The sequence below is a fragment of the Eschrichtius robustus genome, chromosome X (assembly GCF_028021215.1).
Source record: "Eschrichtius robustus isolate mEscRob2 chromosome X, mEscRob2.pri, whole genome shotgun sequence".
In the NCBI taxonomy this organism is placed as follows: domain Eukaryota; kingdom Metazoa; phylum Chordata; class Mammalia; order Artiodactyla; family Eschrichtiidae; genus Eschrichtius; species Eschrichtius robustus.
The window spans coordinates 113,806,109-113,824,124 of NC_090845.1; the positions used below are offsets into that span (position 1 = coordinate 113,806,109).

Below are 18,016 nucleotides of genomic sequence, written 5' to 3' on the forward strand. Positions count from 1 at the left end.
GGTGTTGACTGTAGGGGTGGTTGTTTTAGCAGTGATGGCTGTAGTGGTGCTAATGGCAGTGGGAAAGACTGCAGGGGTGATAGCTGAAAGGTGTTGGCTGCAGGAGTGTGGTGATGGTTGCAGGGGTGATGGCTGTAGGGATGATGGTCGTGGGGTAAGAGTGTCATGGGAGTGACTGGCTGTAATGTCCGTAAGGATAACACCTGAGAGGATGACGGTTGTGACAGTGATAGCAGCAGTGATGATAACCGTAGGGGTGATGGCCGTAGGGATGGTTGTTCTAGCGGTGCTGGCTGTAGGTGTGCCAGTAGCAGTGGAGATGACTTCAGGGCTGATGGCTGTAGATAGGAGTGATGGCTACGGGGTGATGGGAGAGGTACTGATAGCAGTGGTGACCTTGGCGAGGCAAGGTGACTGGGAGCATTGGCCCCACAGGCAGAGAGATGGTCCCACTTCCGGTTTCGGGACTCTGGTCAGTGAGATAAAGGGCTGGAGTAGGCCGTATAATGTCAGGTTGACTGGCCGAAGGACTGGCAATTGTTGCCATGAGATGGCAAGGTAGGGACTTTTCTCTGCTTGTTCAACCCAAGAGCCGTCTGCATCAGAATCTCTGGAGACTGAAGCTGGGACTTCCTTCCTCCCTAGGGGCCGGCAGGGGCTGCGATTGCTGTAAGAGCAGGTCACGTGACGGGGCTTCCTGTATGCCGCTGCCGCCGGGTGTCCATGGCCCGCACCCCCAAGCTGCCAGTGCAGCAGTCAGAGTGGCAGCCAGAGGCTCAGTCCATGCCGTGCCCCCTGGACGGTGCTGGCGAGGCTGAGCGAGAGGCCTCCGCATCTCGATAGCTAGGAGAGCAGGGACGGAGTATCACCAGGGTAGAGGACCATGTTGCGCCGTAAGCCCTCCAACGCCAGCGAGAAGGAGCCCACTCAGAAGAAAAAGGTGAGGAGCATCTTTGGGAACTCACTGCTTCCTTCCCTCTGCTCTCTCAGCCCATCCTCTCCGGGACTCACGGAAGTGGGAAAAGCCAAAGGCCTTCTGTTGAGTCTGTAGGTGAGGGCCATTCTCCCAAGGGCACGGGACATGGGCCCAAAGGTAACTAGAGTAACAGAAGTACAGAAGAGACTTTCCAAATTCTAGAGAAACAGAGTTACAGAATACATTCTTAGAAGTCTAAAAGTTGTAGGATTCAACCCTACGATGATAAGATAAAGACTTAAAATTGGGGACTAGAATCCTAGACTAGAATTCGAGAATTATAAAATACAGTTCTCAAGTTGAACCCTAAGACCGTACTTAATTCTCTCTGCCCTACACCGGTCCCGCCACCGCTTCTTCCTGAGCCTGCGTCTCAGGAGCCATCTCACTCAAAGGGCTCCGCTGGGCCACCCAGCCAGGAGCCATGATGCTCCCAGGGCCCCCGCCCTTTGGCCAGAGCCCAGGCTCTGCCCACTTGGTTCAGCTCTGTTGTAGATCCCGGGGCCCACAGGAGAGGGGGCCCACCTGAAGATGGGGCCCAGCGTGATTTCCAGATTTAAAGAAAGGGCCTCCAAACCTGCAGTGGGATGCTGGGGGCATACAGTTTCTTCCCAGGTGGAGAGGAATTATTTGTGAAGAATGAGAAATGAAGGTGCTGAGATGATGAGTAGGAGTGAGGGCTGAGGAGGAAAAATTTCTGTGAGGGGGGATTTTAAAGGCCAGGAAGAAAAGCAGCTGCCACGGGCAACTGAGGTGCTCATCTTCCTGGAGTCTTGAGGCCAGACTAGAAGATTCCTTGAAGGCTCTGCCACATTTAGGTTTCTCTATTTGGATCTGAGGATTTCTAGACTTAATTTTTTGACTCGATCGTCGGATCCTCCCAGGCAATCAGCAAATACATCCCGCACATCCAGCAGGAGCCTAGGACCATCCCAAAGCAGGCCTGAACCAGGTCCAAGAGGCCAGGCGTAGCCACAGGCCAAGGTCCAGGGCCTCCAGGCCCTCATGGCGCCCCGCTGGTTTCCCCTGGAGCCCAGATCAGGTGCTCCGTGGGGGAGCCCCTTTGTCAGGGGAGTAGCTTCCAGACGGAGACTGAACCAGCTGAGAAGCCGAGCCTCGGGGCACTGGGGTGTACATCCTGCCCCATCTCAGGTCCTGGGGTGGCTGCCACTTCCGGCTGTACTCTCCCCACTCCAGCTGCTTCTCTAAGGTTGCAGTGGAGGTGGGCGGGTGGGAAAGAGATTCATGATTCTTCACACAGGCTCTGTCACCCCTGTCCAAGCCCCGCACGGCGCCAGCCCCCGGCAGACTTACCACTGGCTGTCTCTCCTCAGCGAGTGGGTCCACTTCCCCTTGCTGTCCGGCTGATGGGGGTGGGAAGCAGAGACCGCCCTACACACTGCTGGGCCCCAAACCACAGGGGAGCTGAGCTGGAGGAAAGAGCCTGAGAAAGAGCTAACACTTCAACGCTGGCACCCTGTGCCGCCTCAGGTGGAGGTGCCCGAAGGCTCACAGAAGCCAGAAATCCCGTCTTCTTTCCCCACTTCCATTATCCAGATTCTGTGTTTGGTGCCTGGGCCTCTGGGATTTCCCACAGGCCTCTCCCAGGAGAGTCAAGGCCATTGTGGCACTCTGAGGACCATGTCCTCTAGGGCAGCATCGTCCAGGCAAAGCCTACCTCACCCCTGCAGAGCCTGGGCCAGCCTCCAGAGCCACTCTCCAAGCCCCATCCCATGGAAGTGCCCTTAGAAAAGCCAACTTTCCAGAAGGTGGAGACAGCATCTTCCCCAGGCCCGGAGGCAGCGGCGCGGCTCCAGCACTGTGACTTGGGCAAGTCCCTTTCCCTCAGAGGCCAAGGTGACGTGGTGGAGGGGAAAGCACAAAGGCAAGAGAGGCCTCCCTTTCCTGTCCCTCTCCTCCTTTCGGGCCTACCAAGTGGAGAATGTGCTAGGCAGGGGACAAGAAAGCAGAGTTGGAATCCTACCGGGTTCCAGCTGTAGGACCCTGGACAGTTCACTCACCTTCCTTGGGCCTAAGTTTCCTCACCTCGGAAAAGGGGGATAGTTCCTGATCTGCCCACCTCAGGAGGGTGTGTGGATCGCCTGGAACAATACGTGTGAGTGCACTGTGTCACATGTGTACATGTGTCCACGAGAGGGTGCACGCCACAGGCGTGGGTGGGGGCGGGGAACCCACTGCAAGGACCAAGCTTCGGTCCCAGCCCTGAAGCGGAGAAAACAACACCTAGCAGCTCAGCAGGTGCCAGGTGCTGTGCTGTGCGCTCCACCCATCCCTTAGCCCGCTGGCTCTTCACGACAACCTTGTGAAGTAGGGGCAGGCATTGTCTTCATTTTATGCCCGAGGCTCAGGGAGGCGAAGTGACTTACCCGAGGTCACACAGATAGTAAACTGCAGAGCAGGGATCTAAGCCAAGATTTGTCAGTGTCCAGGGTCTTGACCCCTTCTCCCTCTACTCTCTTGTCTCCCTACTGATCTCAAAAGCACTGGAAGAGTCTGATGAGCATAAAAGACTCAGCCTATCAGCAGGAGAGCTCTGCAGGGCAGGCCCAGGTGGCCATGGAATGAGTGACCTTCAAAGCAGCAGAGCAGAGTTGGGAACAGGCCCTCCAGGATGGTGGGGTCAGGATGTGTCACCTGCTATGCATCATGAAGGATTGGGGAGACGCCCGGGCTGGGGGGAGCAATACCCCTTGGCTGCCTTTTGGAGACTTTTGCCTCCATCAAGTGTCTCTCTGCACTCTCTTTGGTCTGCTGGAGTGTAGGTAGTCGGCAGGGGTTTGTCCTGGGACCTACCTCCCCTAAGGATGGTCCTACCCCATCACACCCCTACTTTTCGCTACATCCCAGACCTCTCGCCAGGAGAAATGGAGAGGAATCAAGGCTCCCATTCGAGTGTGCAGCCGTCCCCTCCTTCCAGTCTCTCCCTGCTCCTCTCTTCCCCAATCCCAGCACACTGCTTCCCCCAGGCTCCCTTCCTACAGCACACATCTGGCAGCCCCCTCCACACCAGCATGCAATTCATATTGCCAGTGGCTCCTCATTGCCCACAGGCTAATGCCATGGCTGGCAAGGGCCTTCTGTGGCCTTCGCCATGCTTGGAACATCCCTAACTCTCGCTCCTGACAAACCCTTCCCAACTCCACCTGGAGAAATCCTGGCTCCCCTGCTACAGCCCAGCTCAAATGCGCCTCCTTCTCCACGAAGCCCTCCGGAGCCCTTCTTCCTCCATGCTCCCACCTGCTCTCCTGGCAGCTTCCTCCAAACAGCGCCTGCAGTCGCCATTGCCCTTAATCCACTTCTATACTAGGGGGCAACTTCTTGAGCTCTGAGCACAGGAACAAGCACAGGCTTCCAGAGTCACAGACATGGGTTCAAAGCCCTGCTCCTCCCACCGTCAGCTGTGCCACTCCACCTAGGATGCTTCATTTCTCCGATTCTCAGTGTCCCCAGATGGGAAGTGCGATGTAAAGACAGGGCTGCAGTGAAGCTGAAGTGAGCGGACACACACAAAGTGCTTGGCAGGGCACCGGGCACAGGGGCGGTGTTTGACCCCTCGTTACTGGATTGCCACACATGCACAGGCCTGTGCCCAGAGCCCAGAGGGCGCTCGGTCTTAGGCAGCAGGGGAAGAAGATGCCAGTGGGGGCAGGGTGCGGCTCTGAGGGGGTGATCAGGGAAGGCTTCCTGCAGGGGGCAGTGCCTTTAAAACTGGATTTGAAAAACCTTTTTATTGAAGTATAATATCCGTAGAAAAAGTGCATAAATCATAAATGTAGCACTCAATGGAGTTCCACTAAGTGAACATCCCCATGTAGGCAGTACCCAGATCAAAGAGAACACTTCCAATGCTCCAGAAGCTTCCCTCATGCCCCTGCCAGTCACTACATGACCCCCTTCCCTAAAGGTCACCACTCTTCTGACTTCCATGGATTAGTTTTGCCGGGTTTTGAACTTTCTGTACGGAGGACCATATAATATACTCTGGTGGTGGGTCCCTTCTGCCCAACGGTGTAGCCGTGAGAGTCACCGTATTGTTGGGGAGAGTTGCACGAAGCTCATTGCCATGTGCTCTTGCCTCATGTGACTCGGCCACAATTCACGAATCCCTCTACAGCTGATGAGCATTTGAGTTGCTTCCAGTTAAACTGGATTCTGAAGGACGGGAGAAACTATGGTTGACAGAGAGAAGGGCAGAGTGTTCCAGGTGGGGAACGCAAGGGGTAAGAGCCTGGAGGTGGGTTGTTGGAAAGGCTAAGTAAGCCTCCCCGAACATGCCTCGAGGGGCTGCTGTGTCACACGGTCACCCTCTCATCCGCACAACAACCCAGCGAGGTGTGTGCTCCGGTCTTCATTTCACCCATGAGGAAACGGAAGCCCAGAGAAGTTGAGGAATTGACCCAGCTTTACACAGCTGGTCAATGGCAGAACCAAGATGTGAACTCTCGCTAGCCGACAACAAGTAAAGAGACTGAGGTTTGGGGAGGTTAAATAACTCACGGAAGGTCACACATCCCAGAGTTGAACTCAGCAATGTGTGACGCCAAAAAAGTAGTTCTTTCCAAGAGGCCCATATACTCCCCTTAGACGTGAAAAAATGGCCGACAGTGTTCGGTACTACCTCCCACCCAGGACCCCCAGGAAGGTCTCACCCTAAAGGGAGGCCGGGCAGAAAATCCAAAAGGGCCCAAGGATGTCCACTCACACCTGGGTGAGGGGGGGTCACTTCAGGCTCACCGAAAGGCATTCAGGATATTTGGAGCCGCTCCTGAGTTTAGAGGTGGGCAGGGCAAGAGGCCCCCCAGGGCAAACGGCCCTCACCCTTAGTCACCCAAAGAACTTGTCTAGTTCTTTCCACGTCCCTGGGCTGAGGAGTGGCCGGCCAGGCCCACGTCCCAGCGCCACCCACATGGCCCTTTTAGATTGTTTTCTCCCATTTTGAGCTAAAGCTGGGACAGAGGGGCCCTGACACAAGGTCTCAGGAGCCAAAAGCCACCTTCCCAGCCACCCCCCCAACCCCGACTGCAGCTTAATGACAGAAAAAGGAAAGAACTGCAATTAGAGGGCAGCCTGGCGGTGAGTTTACTCTTCCTCAGCAAAGCCCACTTCCAGCCCCACGCCTGCCCTCCTGCTGGCTTTCCAGGATCACTGGTCCCTGGGGCTTCAGGGGCGACTCTTGGGATTGGGATTGATGGAGGGGAGGCCACAATAGGCCCCATCGGCCTAAAAATAGCACCCCAGCCTGCCCTTCTTGGGCCCAGGCCAGCCTGGTGCCCATCCTCTCTCTGTTCCCTCTTTTCCAGGCAATAAAAGGAGGAAGTTATCCAGGCAGCTGCATCTTAGCCATACAAGAGGAGGAAATGAATGGAAGGTGGAGGAGAGAAGGGGAAAGCAAGGAAGAAAAAGCGGAAAGAATAGCGGGCAGGGAAAACCAGGGAAGGAGGATGGAGGAGATGCATGGGAACAGGAGCGGTCACCCCACAGCCATGCGTTCCCCTCCCTGTAACCCCTCAGCCCCCTTTCCCAGCTCCCCGGCATCCTGCGGAAGAGGCTTTCTCCCTGAGGCTGCAGGTGCCTCACCCAGGAGGCCTTCATGGCGGTGGTGTCTGCTTGGCCTGACCACTGACCTAGTTTCTGGTCAGCTAGCTTGCCGTGACCTCTAGGAAGGTGTGGCCGCTGTCCCTGACTGCTGACTTGCTTTTGGTCAAGACCCACCAAGAGAATTGAAGTGTTCCACTGCAGTCCCCAGGAGCTGGGGCCAGTTGTGTGTATGCTGAGGGGGCAGGTGATACTGCCCCTGCCCTGGGGGATTGTCACTGGACCCCCCTTTTGTAGGAAAGAGGATGTGAAACTTTCAGCTTTGAGCGGGTTTGGGGCTTCGGTTCCTCAAGCCCTTAACTCTGGTGTCTGCCGCCGACCCCGCTCTATCTGTCTGGCCATCTGTGAACTCTGGTTCCTGTGTGTATCTCTGGTCTTGACTGTTGATCTTGATTCGGGCTCAGCCTACACCTCTTGTGTCTAAAGTCGGCCCTCCTTACCTGGCCCGGGTTTCTCCTGCTGTCTTGCCATGTGCGTTGCATGTACAGTTAAGAAAGCTCATTTCCTGAAAACAGGCTTATCAGCACTGTCGACTGAAAAAAAATGCATAACCTAAAAGTTGAGAATTATGGTTTATTCGGCAGACTTTCTGAGGACTTCAAGCCCGGGAGGCAGCCTCTCAGAGAACTCTGAGGGACTGCTCCCAAGAGGTAAGGGAGAAGGCAGGATATACAGGGGTTTTTGCAGCAAAGGCCAGGTAGTGGGAACATCAAAAGATCACTGTTGGTTAAAGGAAACCAGATATCCCAAGTAGTTGAATTTAGCGCTTTTCTGTGTATGGGAAGATGCAAGAGTCGGGGCTTATTGAAATCATTCCTTTGCTATGCAAAGATAAGGGCTAGTATCCTGTCCTTTCCCATCCTGTGTCCCCTCAGGGGGCACCGCTGGGGGTGGCTGCTGTGGCTGAGGATTTGGCAGTGGGCAGCCCGTTTGTCTCCATCCTGAGTTCCCTCGGGGCTCACCATCGGGGCAGCGGTAATGGCCGATGGCTTGCTGGCCGCAGCATCCTTTGTTTGCTGATACGGCCGGCAACATTTTTCATTCACAGCACAAACAATAGGTCGGGCCCGCAAGTCTGAACACTGGCACACGTCTAGTGTAGCCAGCTCGTCGCATTAGCGGCTAAGTTAAGTTAAAAGCAGAGATGAAGACAGACAAAATGGCAGCTTTCTTTTACCATATTCAACCCAATCATTTGTGTCTCAAATCTGCGGGCACCTTCTCTGAATCAGTCTCTACTGTGGCCTTCCAGAACGCATAATGCCAGGTCTTACTGGTCCCTGGGGGGATTGCCTTCCTCTTCTTGGGACACAGATGCATCAGCCTGGAGGCCCCAGTGTGTTTGCCGCGATCACCGTCACAGGAAACCGTGCTTGGGGAAGACAGAGCCTGGAGGCCGGGCTGCGGGGTTTGGGAGGGTTTGCCCTGTTATATAAATAAAGGTGACACGGCGGTTCGTGCTGAGATATGTCTCCAGTAGGAGATACGCGTTTACTCAGACTCATTTAGTCTTTCACTACAGGGTTCTGGGGACCAGACTTCAGGTAGTGGTGGAAAGCTGGGCTTAGTCTGAGGCCTGACCCGGGCGGAGGATCCTGAGGCGAGGAGCTTACTCTGCGGCCTGCTTTAGGGGCCGCTCACAGCTAAAGAACAGGACGAAGCCCGGTAGCCAGAAGGACGTCTTGTAGCTTCACCTCCTTAGCCCCGTGGCCCTGTCTAGCCCTGGGGTGCATGCGGTGTGTTGGGAGCGGGGACAGCTTTTTGCTCCTTACTCGACTACCATTTTTAGTGCCACTGATGGCAACACCTCTGCTTCTTCCAGCTCTCGCTTCAGCGATCCAGCAGCTTCAAAGATTTTGCCAAATCCAAACCCAGCTCCCCAGTGGTGAGCGAGAAGGAATTTAATCTGGATGATAATGTGAGTTTCAGAGCCTCCTTGGGGGCTCTGGCTGCCGGCCCTGGGTGGGGGAATGGCGGGGTGGGGGTGGGGGAAAGACCCTTTTAGGATTGTTGAGGCAAAGTCTTTTTAAATACAATGGGCCCAAGTCTCTCACCCACTAAAATTCTGGGCCCTAAAACCTCACCTGCATTCTTTTCGATTGCAAATTAATTGTCGATTTAAATACAAATGAATAGGGCCAATTTAAATACAAATGAATAGGGCCTAGGACAGGTCTGGGGCTGAAAGGGAAGGGATGGGGAACTCTGCTTCGCACCCTTCCAGCATCTGCCAGGACCCAAAAGCCGCCTTCAGCTCCCAAGTCCTGGACCCAGACATGGTCACCAGGGTTCCTGGACCTCCACATTTATTGTCACAGATTCCAGAAGATGACTCAGGTGTTCCGACCCCAGAGGATGCTGGAAAGAGCAGCAAAAAGCTGGGGAAGAAGTGGAGGGCCGTGATTTCCCGAACCATGAACAGGAAGATGGGCAAGATGATGGTGAAGGCACTGTCGGAGGAGATGGTGAGGCCTGGGACCCATGGGGGGGGGGCAGGGAGGACAGGCACCGCTCTGGTAGGGTTTGAGCATGGCCACTGTGACAGCCACGCTCAGGTAACGATGCCTGGCCCCATACAAGCAGGAAGGGGCACCTTGGGAAGGGAGCTCCCTCGGCCATGGACATGGCAGGAAGGCGTGGTCCTGAGGGAGCAGGAGTGGGGTCTGAGGAGGGATGAAGTTGTGGGTAGCAGAAGCTTCCTGGGCAGGCGGGTCTGAGGAGATGAGATCACACAGGGCAAATTCATCCACCGCAAACTTTTGCTTGGAACTAGCCCCTGTGATTGGGAAGGCTTGATTCCAAGAGGCCCTATGAAAGAAAATCGACAAGGCTGGCTTTGGCCCAGGGAGGGAGGGCAGAACACACAGCTGTGGGGCAGGCACATCCAAGTAGCTAAAGTCACACAGCGAGTCCGGTTTGCTCCTGGTTCTTGGAGGAGGTGCCCTGGCAGCAGTGTGCTAACTGGCTCATGCCAGCTCTGGATAGCAGTTGGTCAAATTTTCAGGGATTTTGTGAGCCAGGTGTGAGATACAACCATTACTGAAAATTAGCTTCTACCAACTTAGAATTAAATCTATTATTTTAAAAATAAAAAGACTAAAGTCAGTCTTCAAAACTCATTTCCTAATTCTTGTACTACCTTTCACTGTTCTCTGTGCCCTTGAGGTTACTGGCATCTACAGTCTTTGGGGCTGGAAATAGCCGATGATGGTACTCATTCAGTGACACCAGAGTGGTATTTCTCTGTTGCCCACGGTGGGGAGTATTTACAATACAGGAGTTGGCAACTTCTACAAATCAGGGCTTTTATTGCCATTGAGTCATTTGTGAAAGTTACCACCGCACAGAGGTGTGGGGAGGCCCAGGAGCTCTAGAGTCAGACCGACTTGTCTGTGGGCTCCTGCGTGGCCTCGGGAACGTTCCTCCATTACTTCTCATCTGTAAACTTGGGACGATCGAGCACATATCCTCAAGTGAGGATTAAATGAAATCCTCTGTCTGGCACATAGGAGCACAGTCAAAAGTAGGGACTCTCCAGCGCCGTGGTCTGCCTGGCTACGCCCTAGTAACAGCTCTGAGTTTCAATTCTGGCACTGAGGCCTTTTCTGTGTGTAAGTTGGCACTTTGAGCTGACAAAGTGCATTCACACGGCACCCCCGTTGAGCCTCATTCCATGACGTGGGCAGGGCAAGGACTGTCAGTCCCACTTCACGGAAGAGGAAACTAGGGCCCAGAGGGCGCCATGCAGCCCGCGAGAGGCAGAGCTGGGGCTCCAGCCAGGCCCCAGTTCTCCCTGGAGCCCAGGCCCATTTCCTCTGCACCCGGGGCTGCCCCATGTGCGCCTCAGCCGAGGCTGCTCAGGGCTTGCTGCCTCTCCTGCCCTCCAGGGAGATACTCTGGAGGAGGGCTCAGCCTCCCCGACGTCTCCAGACTGCAGCCTGGACAGCCCCGGTCCTGAGAAGATGGCGCTGGCCTTTTCTGAGCAGGAGGAGCGGGAGCTCCCAGCACTCAGCCGCCAGGCATCCACAGGTGAGTAGGGGAGGAGGGGCACACCTGCTGAGTCTGGAGGAAAGGACGGGGTTAAGGCCATACACGTGGCTGTCTGGGAGAGGGTGGTACAGAGAAATGAACCTTTACTGTTAGCCTGCTGGGACCTTTCCCAGCCCTCTAAACGTTAAATCTTCACAACAATCTCATGGGGCCAGTACTATTATTATCCCCACTTTATTGATGTGAAAACTGAGGCTCAGGGAGGTTAAGTGACTTGCCCAAGGTGACCCAGGCTTGAACTTAGTTCTGCCCTAGAGGAGCCTCCACTTGCTGGAGGGGCCCAAGGGCACAGGAAGAGCCCCATTGCCCTCTTGCACCAGCCCTCCCCCACCTTCCAAGGGGAGCTAGAGGCTACGGCTCCCTGGGCCTCTGACATCCGAGGCTCGGGTGGGGGTATAGGGTCTCCAGCTGTGAAGACTCAGCCTCATGGACACCAGTCTTCGGTTTGCTGGGCTCAGGACGCCACTTGGCATCTTCTAGATGTCCGTGGGGCTGGACAGGAGCTTCCAGCAGCCCTGCCTCGACAAGGGGCTGCAGGCTTTGTGCTGCAGACCTACAGAGGCACTGCCGTTCTCTCCCTTCGGATTAGTTCCAAGTTCTCTGATCTTTCTCTGGCTCCAAAGACACCTCCCTACCCCCACTGAAAGCCTCTTAGGCCCTCATCCTGCCCTTCCCAGAGAGAAAGTCTTGAGTTTCCGTGTGATGTTGTAACTCGACACAGAGTCTTATTAAGTAGAGAAAGTAAAATATTGATGCACGATGTGGCTTCCTGGGTGGAAGGTGGCTTCCAGGAGCACTGGAGTGGGAGTCAGGAAGCCTGGAGTCAGTGCTGCCAATTATAAGGTGAGAGGCCTTGGGCAGGTCACTTGGCCTGTCTGGCCTCAGTTTTCCTCATCTGTTCATTGGGGTGTTGGCCCAGTTGGTCTCTAGAGACCCTCCCAATTTGCCCAGTCTTTGATCTGTGAGCCATTCCTCCTTCTATGGTCAACTATTTTCATGCCTGGGGCGCCAGGAGGGAAGCTATGCTCCTTCAGGGTGGCAGAGGGGTTGGGTCAGAATCCCTTCTGCAGTGTGAGACTTACTAGAGCTCAGTTTTCTTCCCCAGCATGTATCCTTGGGATTTCTAGCCAGACCCCCTGGAAAGGTACCTGCTGGGCACTGCCCCAGCTGTCTGGGGACAAAGGTGACCTTCCTCCCTGCCCCATTTCCTGCAGGCAGTGAGCTCTGCGGCCCCAGCCCAGGCTCTGGAAGCTTCGGGGAGGAACCACCTGCCCCCCAGTACACAGGGCCCTTCTGTGGCCGGGCACGAGTCCACACCGACTTCACTCCCAGCCCCTATGACCACGACTCACTGAAACTGCAGGTAAGGTTGGCATCCAGGCCCCTGCTGAGCCTGGCAGGCTGTACCCCGTACAGGTAGAGGGTACAGGAGGCCAAGGGGCCACCTCACCCCTGCTCTGTTCTGCTCTGCTCTCCTCCCACAGAAAGGAGATGTGATCCAGATCATCGAAAAGCCGCCTGTGGGCACGTGGCTGGGCCTGCTCAATGGCAGGCTGGGCTCTTTCAAGTTCATCTACGTGGACGTGCTGCCCGAGGAGGCTGTGGGACCTGCCCGCCCCAGCCGCCGACAGAGCAAGGGCAAGAGGCCCAAGCCCAAGACCCTGCATGAGCTGCTGGAGCGCATCGGCCTTGAGGTTTGAGCTGGGGCCTAGTCTAGTGTCTAGGAGCAAGGGATGGGGGCCAGGGCAGGTCAGCTCTGCGGGGAGAGACGGGTCCTAGGTGGGGGCGGCTTGTAAGCGGCCGCGCTGGTGGCCTGCTTCTGCCCACAGGAGCACACGTCCACCCTGCTGCTCAACGGCTACCAGACGCTGGAGGACTTCAAAGAGCTGCGGGAAACACACCTCAACGAGCTGAATATCATGGACCCACAGCATCGGGCCAAGCTGCTCACGGCTGCCGAGCTGCTGCTGGACTACGACAGTGAGTGGCTTGGGAGCGGGGGAGGGGCGTGAGCGCTGGTGTTGGGCGGCGAGGCCTGCCTGGCCCTGCCCCGGCGCCCCTCTGCAGCGGGCAGGCACCTTCCACACTTGAATTCCAGTCTCGGGCAGAGCTTGTGATGAGAAGGGGTTTTAGGAACGATCGGGCTCAACTCCCTTTGGGATCAAACGGGAGACTTAGGGCCAGAGAAGATAAGGCGTGGACTCGAGGCCTCCACGTTGGGTAACGACAGAGCCACAATTCAAGAGCAGGTGTCCTGGCTACCAGCTCAGTGCTGAGGAGGTCTGAGCTCCTGGGCGGGAGAGCTGGCCTGGAAACCACTCCCACCAGAAGGGCCGAGAAAGGGCAGGGGTGGTTGGTGGTGGGCGACCAGAAGAAGAGACGGCCTCCGGCGGGCTTCCCAGGGTCCCTCCGCCCACATGGGCCCCCAGGGTTTGTGAAGCCCCTCCCAGCTAAGGGCCAAGCCCCCCACATTCCTCTCCCTCCCTGGCCCCTGGCAGCCGGCAGCGAGGAGGCGGAAGAGGGCGCCGAGAGCGGCCAGGAGCCAGTGGCGCACACAGTGGCAGAGCCCAAGGTGGACATCCCGCGTGACTCGGGCTGCTTCGAGGGCTCAGAGAGCGGGCGCGACGAGGCAGAGCTGGCGGGTGCCGAGGAGCAGCTACATGGCCTCTCCCTGGCCGGGGCACCTTGAGGAGGCAGTGAGGGCCGAGGCTGGGCCCGAGCAGCCCAGGCCGCGGGGCTGGACCCAGCCTCCCGCGGTGGCCCCGGGCCGGAGGACCGGCACCGAGCCCGGCCCCGCTCCCCCAGGGGTGCCTAGGGCAGTGGAGGCCGGCCGAGCCCTACAGGCGCTGCTGGAGTGCACGCCAAGCCGCCGAAGCCGGGCCGCCTCCCTCCACCAGCTACTGGACAGCACAGCCCTTCCAGCTGCGGCCGGAGCAAGTGGGGCACTGAGGGGCCACCGGGTCCACGTCCCTCACCACCAAGGCCTCCAAACCCTCCTTGCCTCCACACCACCCTCCCCTGTCGCGCTGCTCCTGGAAAGGGGGCCGAGTCGGTGGTTCAGGTCAATCTCAATACCCTGGGGAACCTGGTCATTGAAAAGAACTCTAACTGATCACAGGTGAATCCAGATTCTCTAAATAAGGTTTGAAGAAAGCCACGTGTACATGTATCTTTCCTACTTTCTTCACCTTAATTTTCTTACAGGTTTAGCCACTAAATCACTGTGCCACTTGAACCGAGTGCCTTCCTCAATCTGGGTCTAGGACAGGTCAGGATAAGAATGGATAGTTGCTGAGGGCCAGCTCCGACATTCTGTGATATTAAACGTCTGCTGTCCCATTACCTGTGGCCCAGGACACCAGTGGGGTTTACTAAGGGGGCTGGAGGGGCCTTCGGCTCCCAAATGAAACGTCTCCTCCTGCTCCTCCATTCCATACTTCCCCATGTAACTCAAGCCAAGCTGCAACTCCCCCAGCTTAAAACAATGCCCACACCTCAGACAACAAGCGCCCTCCCCTTCCACTTCCAGCCCCTTAAATGACACTTCACCCAAGGCCAATGGCAGATGGCCCGACCTGGCTTCCAAGGGCAGACCGGCCCCTCAGAAGCAAGACTTCGCCTCTCATGTGGGTCCTTACAAGCAAAGAAAGCACAAAGCTTGATACTGGGGAGTCCACTATCCCACCTTTACTCTGCTAAAGGTTTTCTTGTACCTTGAGCTCCAGAAGGGGAGGGAGAGTCAAGTATCCTAGTACTTGACCCCAGTACCAAGTCTATGCCCAGAATTCCCAGAGTAACCCTTTCCCGGGGCCCAACTGGCCTGAGGGCAAACAGTGCCCGCCATGTCTTGGACTGCCTGTTTAGTGGACACTTGGACCTAGTACCAGGAACTCTGGTAGAAGCCATCTTGGGGGAGCGGTTTGGGTGTAAATATGAGGGGGGTGGAGGGAGATGGGTTGGTAGCAATAAACAGGTAGAACTAAATCACCGTCTCCGGTTATCTTTCCTATGGAGAGAGTGTTGCGGGGGGCGGGTGGAACAGACCAGTCTCCTTCAAAGCTGGACTCAGCAAAATGTTCTCCACTGTCAGGGCCGTCTGTCCCTTCCCCAAAGATGCTCAGTGCCCTTGACCCTGCTGACCACTAACCAGCCCTCCTCAGAGCTCAGGCTCCCATGGCCACCAGCCTTGCTGGGGTCTGAGGGTGGGGGGTAGCTATTCCCCTCTTCCTATAGGAACTATTCATTGCCCACCCAGCCCCCCGCACCCCGCGACAAAGGGCCTGCTCCGAGGGTTGTCCAAGAGGGAGATCTGCAGTGAGCAGGACCTTCCCTCTGAGGTCACCTCTTCCTGGGTCCCATCGTGTGCCCACTGAAGCTACACCATCTCCTGGGAGGTGGGCTGGAGACTCCTGGCTTCCTTTGGTTCTCCGGCATTAACTGCACTAGGGAGGGCAAACTGGAGTGTGAGCTTTGTTCTCAGCTGCACTCGTCCCACTACCCTTAGTGGCTTCCAGCAGCCCAAATGGCCTCACCGCCCTAGTGGTACTGAATAGTTGCTGTCATTTCGTAAGCAGCGACACGTGTGCTGGGCTCCACGCACTTTGCATGTATCTCTCCTGTGATCTTCATGCTGTCCCCTCCCCCTGAGGTAGTACCATCATCTTCCCAATTTACAGAGGAGGAAACTGAGGCTCAGACAGGTTGAAGATGTTGAGTGGGAAGCCCAACAAGCTTTCAGAGCCCCGCCAGCCTTCCGGAGGGCAATCTATCACTCTGTGATGTACCTCTGACACCCTTTGACCCAGCCATTCCCTTCCCAGGATTCCATCCCTACAAAGAGCCACACAAGTGCCCACAAAAATATATGGACAAAGATATTCACGACAGCTTTGTGTAAGAAATTGGAAACAACGCAAATGGGGAATTAGTTAGATACCTTATGGTTCATTCATACAGTATCATTAAACATGACGTTGTAGAAAAATATTTAATGACACGGGGAAAATCTTTGTGAATTTTTATTGTTTAAATTGAAATTTTAAAATTATACAAATAACGTACAAGCGTTCTTGAAAAAGAAGTCTGTGCAATATCATGGGGGAAAAGTGAGTAATAAACTTTATTTATAGGGTGATTCCATTTTTATTTAAGAAAAGGAAACATACACAAGAATAAAGACCAGAAAAATCTGCACCAAATGGTTACCAGTGATCTTGTGAGGGGGTGGGTGGGATTAGGGGAGCGAGGAAGAGAAGTGTTAATACATTCTTGTCTTATTTGAATTTCAAAAGTATTATTTTTATATCTATAAAAAGGAACAATATTTTAATTTTTGAAAACAATGAAACTAAATGAATAGGCCTAAGCCTCCAATTTACGGTAGCAGCAAAGTCATGATCCTGCTGCCTTTTGATGCAGGCTTTTGGAAAGATGGGGAGTGGGGGTGAGTAAGACCCAAAGTGCTTAAAATCCACATACACCAAGGGGAGCCTATCAGAGGAGATTCCTAAACCTTTGAAACCCCCTGGGTAATACCTATCTATTAGCTCCAAGCTGGGGAGAGGAAAACTTCAGAAAAAGAGGAATGACTGAGAAAATGATGTTTTAAAGTCCTCCCCTGCCCTGGGTGGGGGCGGGGGTGTGTCTCAGAGCTACGGGGCTTCAGTTTGGTCTGTAGGCTGAATACAGGCTGAAAGTAGGTAGTTGTGCAAGGGCTCCAATGATCACCAGACTTAGGGAGGGGCCAGTGAAGAGGGGCAATGAGGAAATGTAGACTACAGGCCAGGGCCTGAGGGCGAGGAAGGCAGTGCCTCTGTAGGTCTGCAGCACAAAGCCTGCAGCCCCTTGTCCAGGCAGGGCTGCTGGAAGCTCCTGTCCAGCCCCACGGACATCTAGAAGATGCCAAGTGGCGTCCTGAGCCCAGCAAACCGAAGACTGGTGTCCATGAGGCTGAGTCTTCACAGCTGGAGACCCTATACCCCCACCCGAGCCTCGGATGTCAGAGGCCCAGGGAGGCCCAGGGAGCCGTAGCCTCTAGCTCCCCTTGGAAGGTGGGGGAGGGCTGGTGCAAGAGGGCAATGGGGCTCTTCCTGTGCCCTTGGGCCTTTCCAGTAAGTGGAGGCTCCTCTAGGGCAGGAAGGTGAAGACTAGCAGTTAGGAGCTCTGGCCAACCTGAGTTCAAGTCTTGGCTCTGTCACTCACTAGCTGGGTCACTTTGGACAAGCCGCTTAACCTCTCTGAGCCTCACTTTCCACATCAGTACAGTGGGGATAACAGTACTAGCCTCATGGGGTTGTTACACAGATTGAATGAACTAGTGTATGTAGAATACTTAGCACAGTGTCAAGCACAAAATTCACGCTCAATGAATGATAACAAGTCACCACCCTGCAACCTCCATTTCATTCCCTTCAAGGCTAGTCTCACCTTGGACCCCTAGCTAGTGTAGTGACCCAGAGCAAAGGCTTTGGCATTCTAAAGTGTCTTCAAATCCTGGCTCCACCACTTACTAGTTAGTTACAGAATTTGAGGTAATTACATACACATATATTTCTTTTCTGTAAAATAAGAATAATGATCTATATTGCGATATATAAATGTATCAAGTGAACACATTGCACACCTTAAACTTACACAATGTTATATGTTAATTATATCTCAATTTAAAAATAATTTAAAATAAATAAAAATTAAATTAAACAAAAAAGAATAATGAGCTAATAATACCTACCTCTTGGGGTTATCAGAGAAATAAATGAGATAGCGTATAAAGTTTCTGGCACATAGTGACAATAAATGCTGGGGTTTTTTGAACTTTTTTGTAACCTCCAAGGTACTGAGCTCAAGAATGGGCACAAAGGCCACGCTGACATGTGCTTGTCTGCAGACTAACTGCTGTAGCTCAGAGACATGCTATATCAAAGCTCCCAGAGGGTGCTAGGATTCAGGGTAGAGGGTGCCAGCTCTGGTGTCCGGAGAGGCTGGTGATGGAGAGAAAGCCCACCTGAGAGCCTGGGACAGCCCTAGCTCTGCCCAGCCTACAGTACGATGATCAGCCCTGGGTATCAGACTTATTTTAGGCAATTCCGCTGGACATCCATGGGCTGCTAGAAGGAAGAGGATAAAGGCCAGATTCAAAAAGAAAAAGTGTAGAGTCCAGCCAGCTCCTCTCCAGTTCAGGATTAGAGATACCTCCCCAGCCCATCAGGGGAAGCAGTTGGGGGTATCAGCACATTCTAGCTAAACCATCGCCCCTGCCTGTCACTCCTTGCCTTTATTTCCCCAGGTAGGTCCTGATCAGCTCCCCCACCTCCCCCCCACAAAAACGGCTACCGCCTCCACAAATTCCCTCTCCTGCTCCCGCCCAAACTCTAG

At 54.7% G+C, this 18,016-nt stretch overlaps 1 protein-coding gene across 1 annotated transcript; it reads left to right on the forward strand.

Moving 5' to 3' along the window:
* Positions 1–883: 883 nt before the first annotated feature.
* Positions 884–14,539, forward strand: SASH3 (SAM and SH3 domain containing 3). Its single transcript, XM_068533417.1, has 8 exons — positions 884–940; positions 8,415–8,510; positions 8,911–9,057; positions 10,480–10,621; positions 11,857–12,005; positions 12,127–12,336; positions 12,472–12,622; positions 13,141–14,539. The coding sequence occupies exons 1-8, from the start codon at positions 884–886 to the stop codon at positions 13,329–13,331; spliced, it is 1,143 nt and encodes a 380-aa protein (XP_068389518.1). The 3' UTR covers positions 13,332–14,539.
* Positions 14,540–18,016: the final 3,477 nt, after the last annotated feature.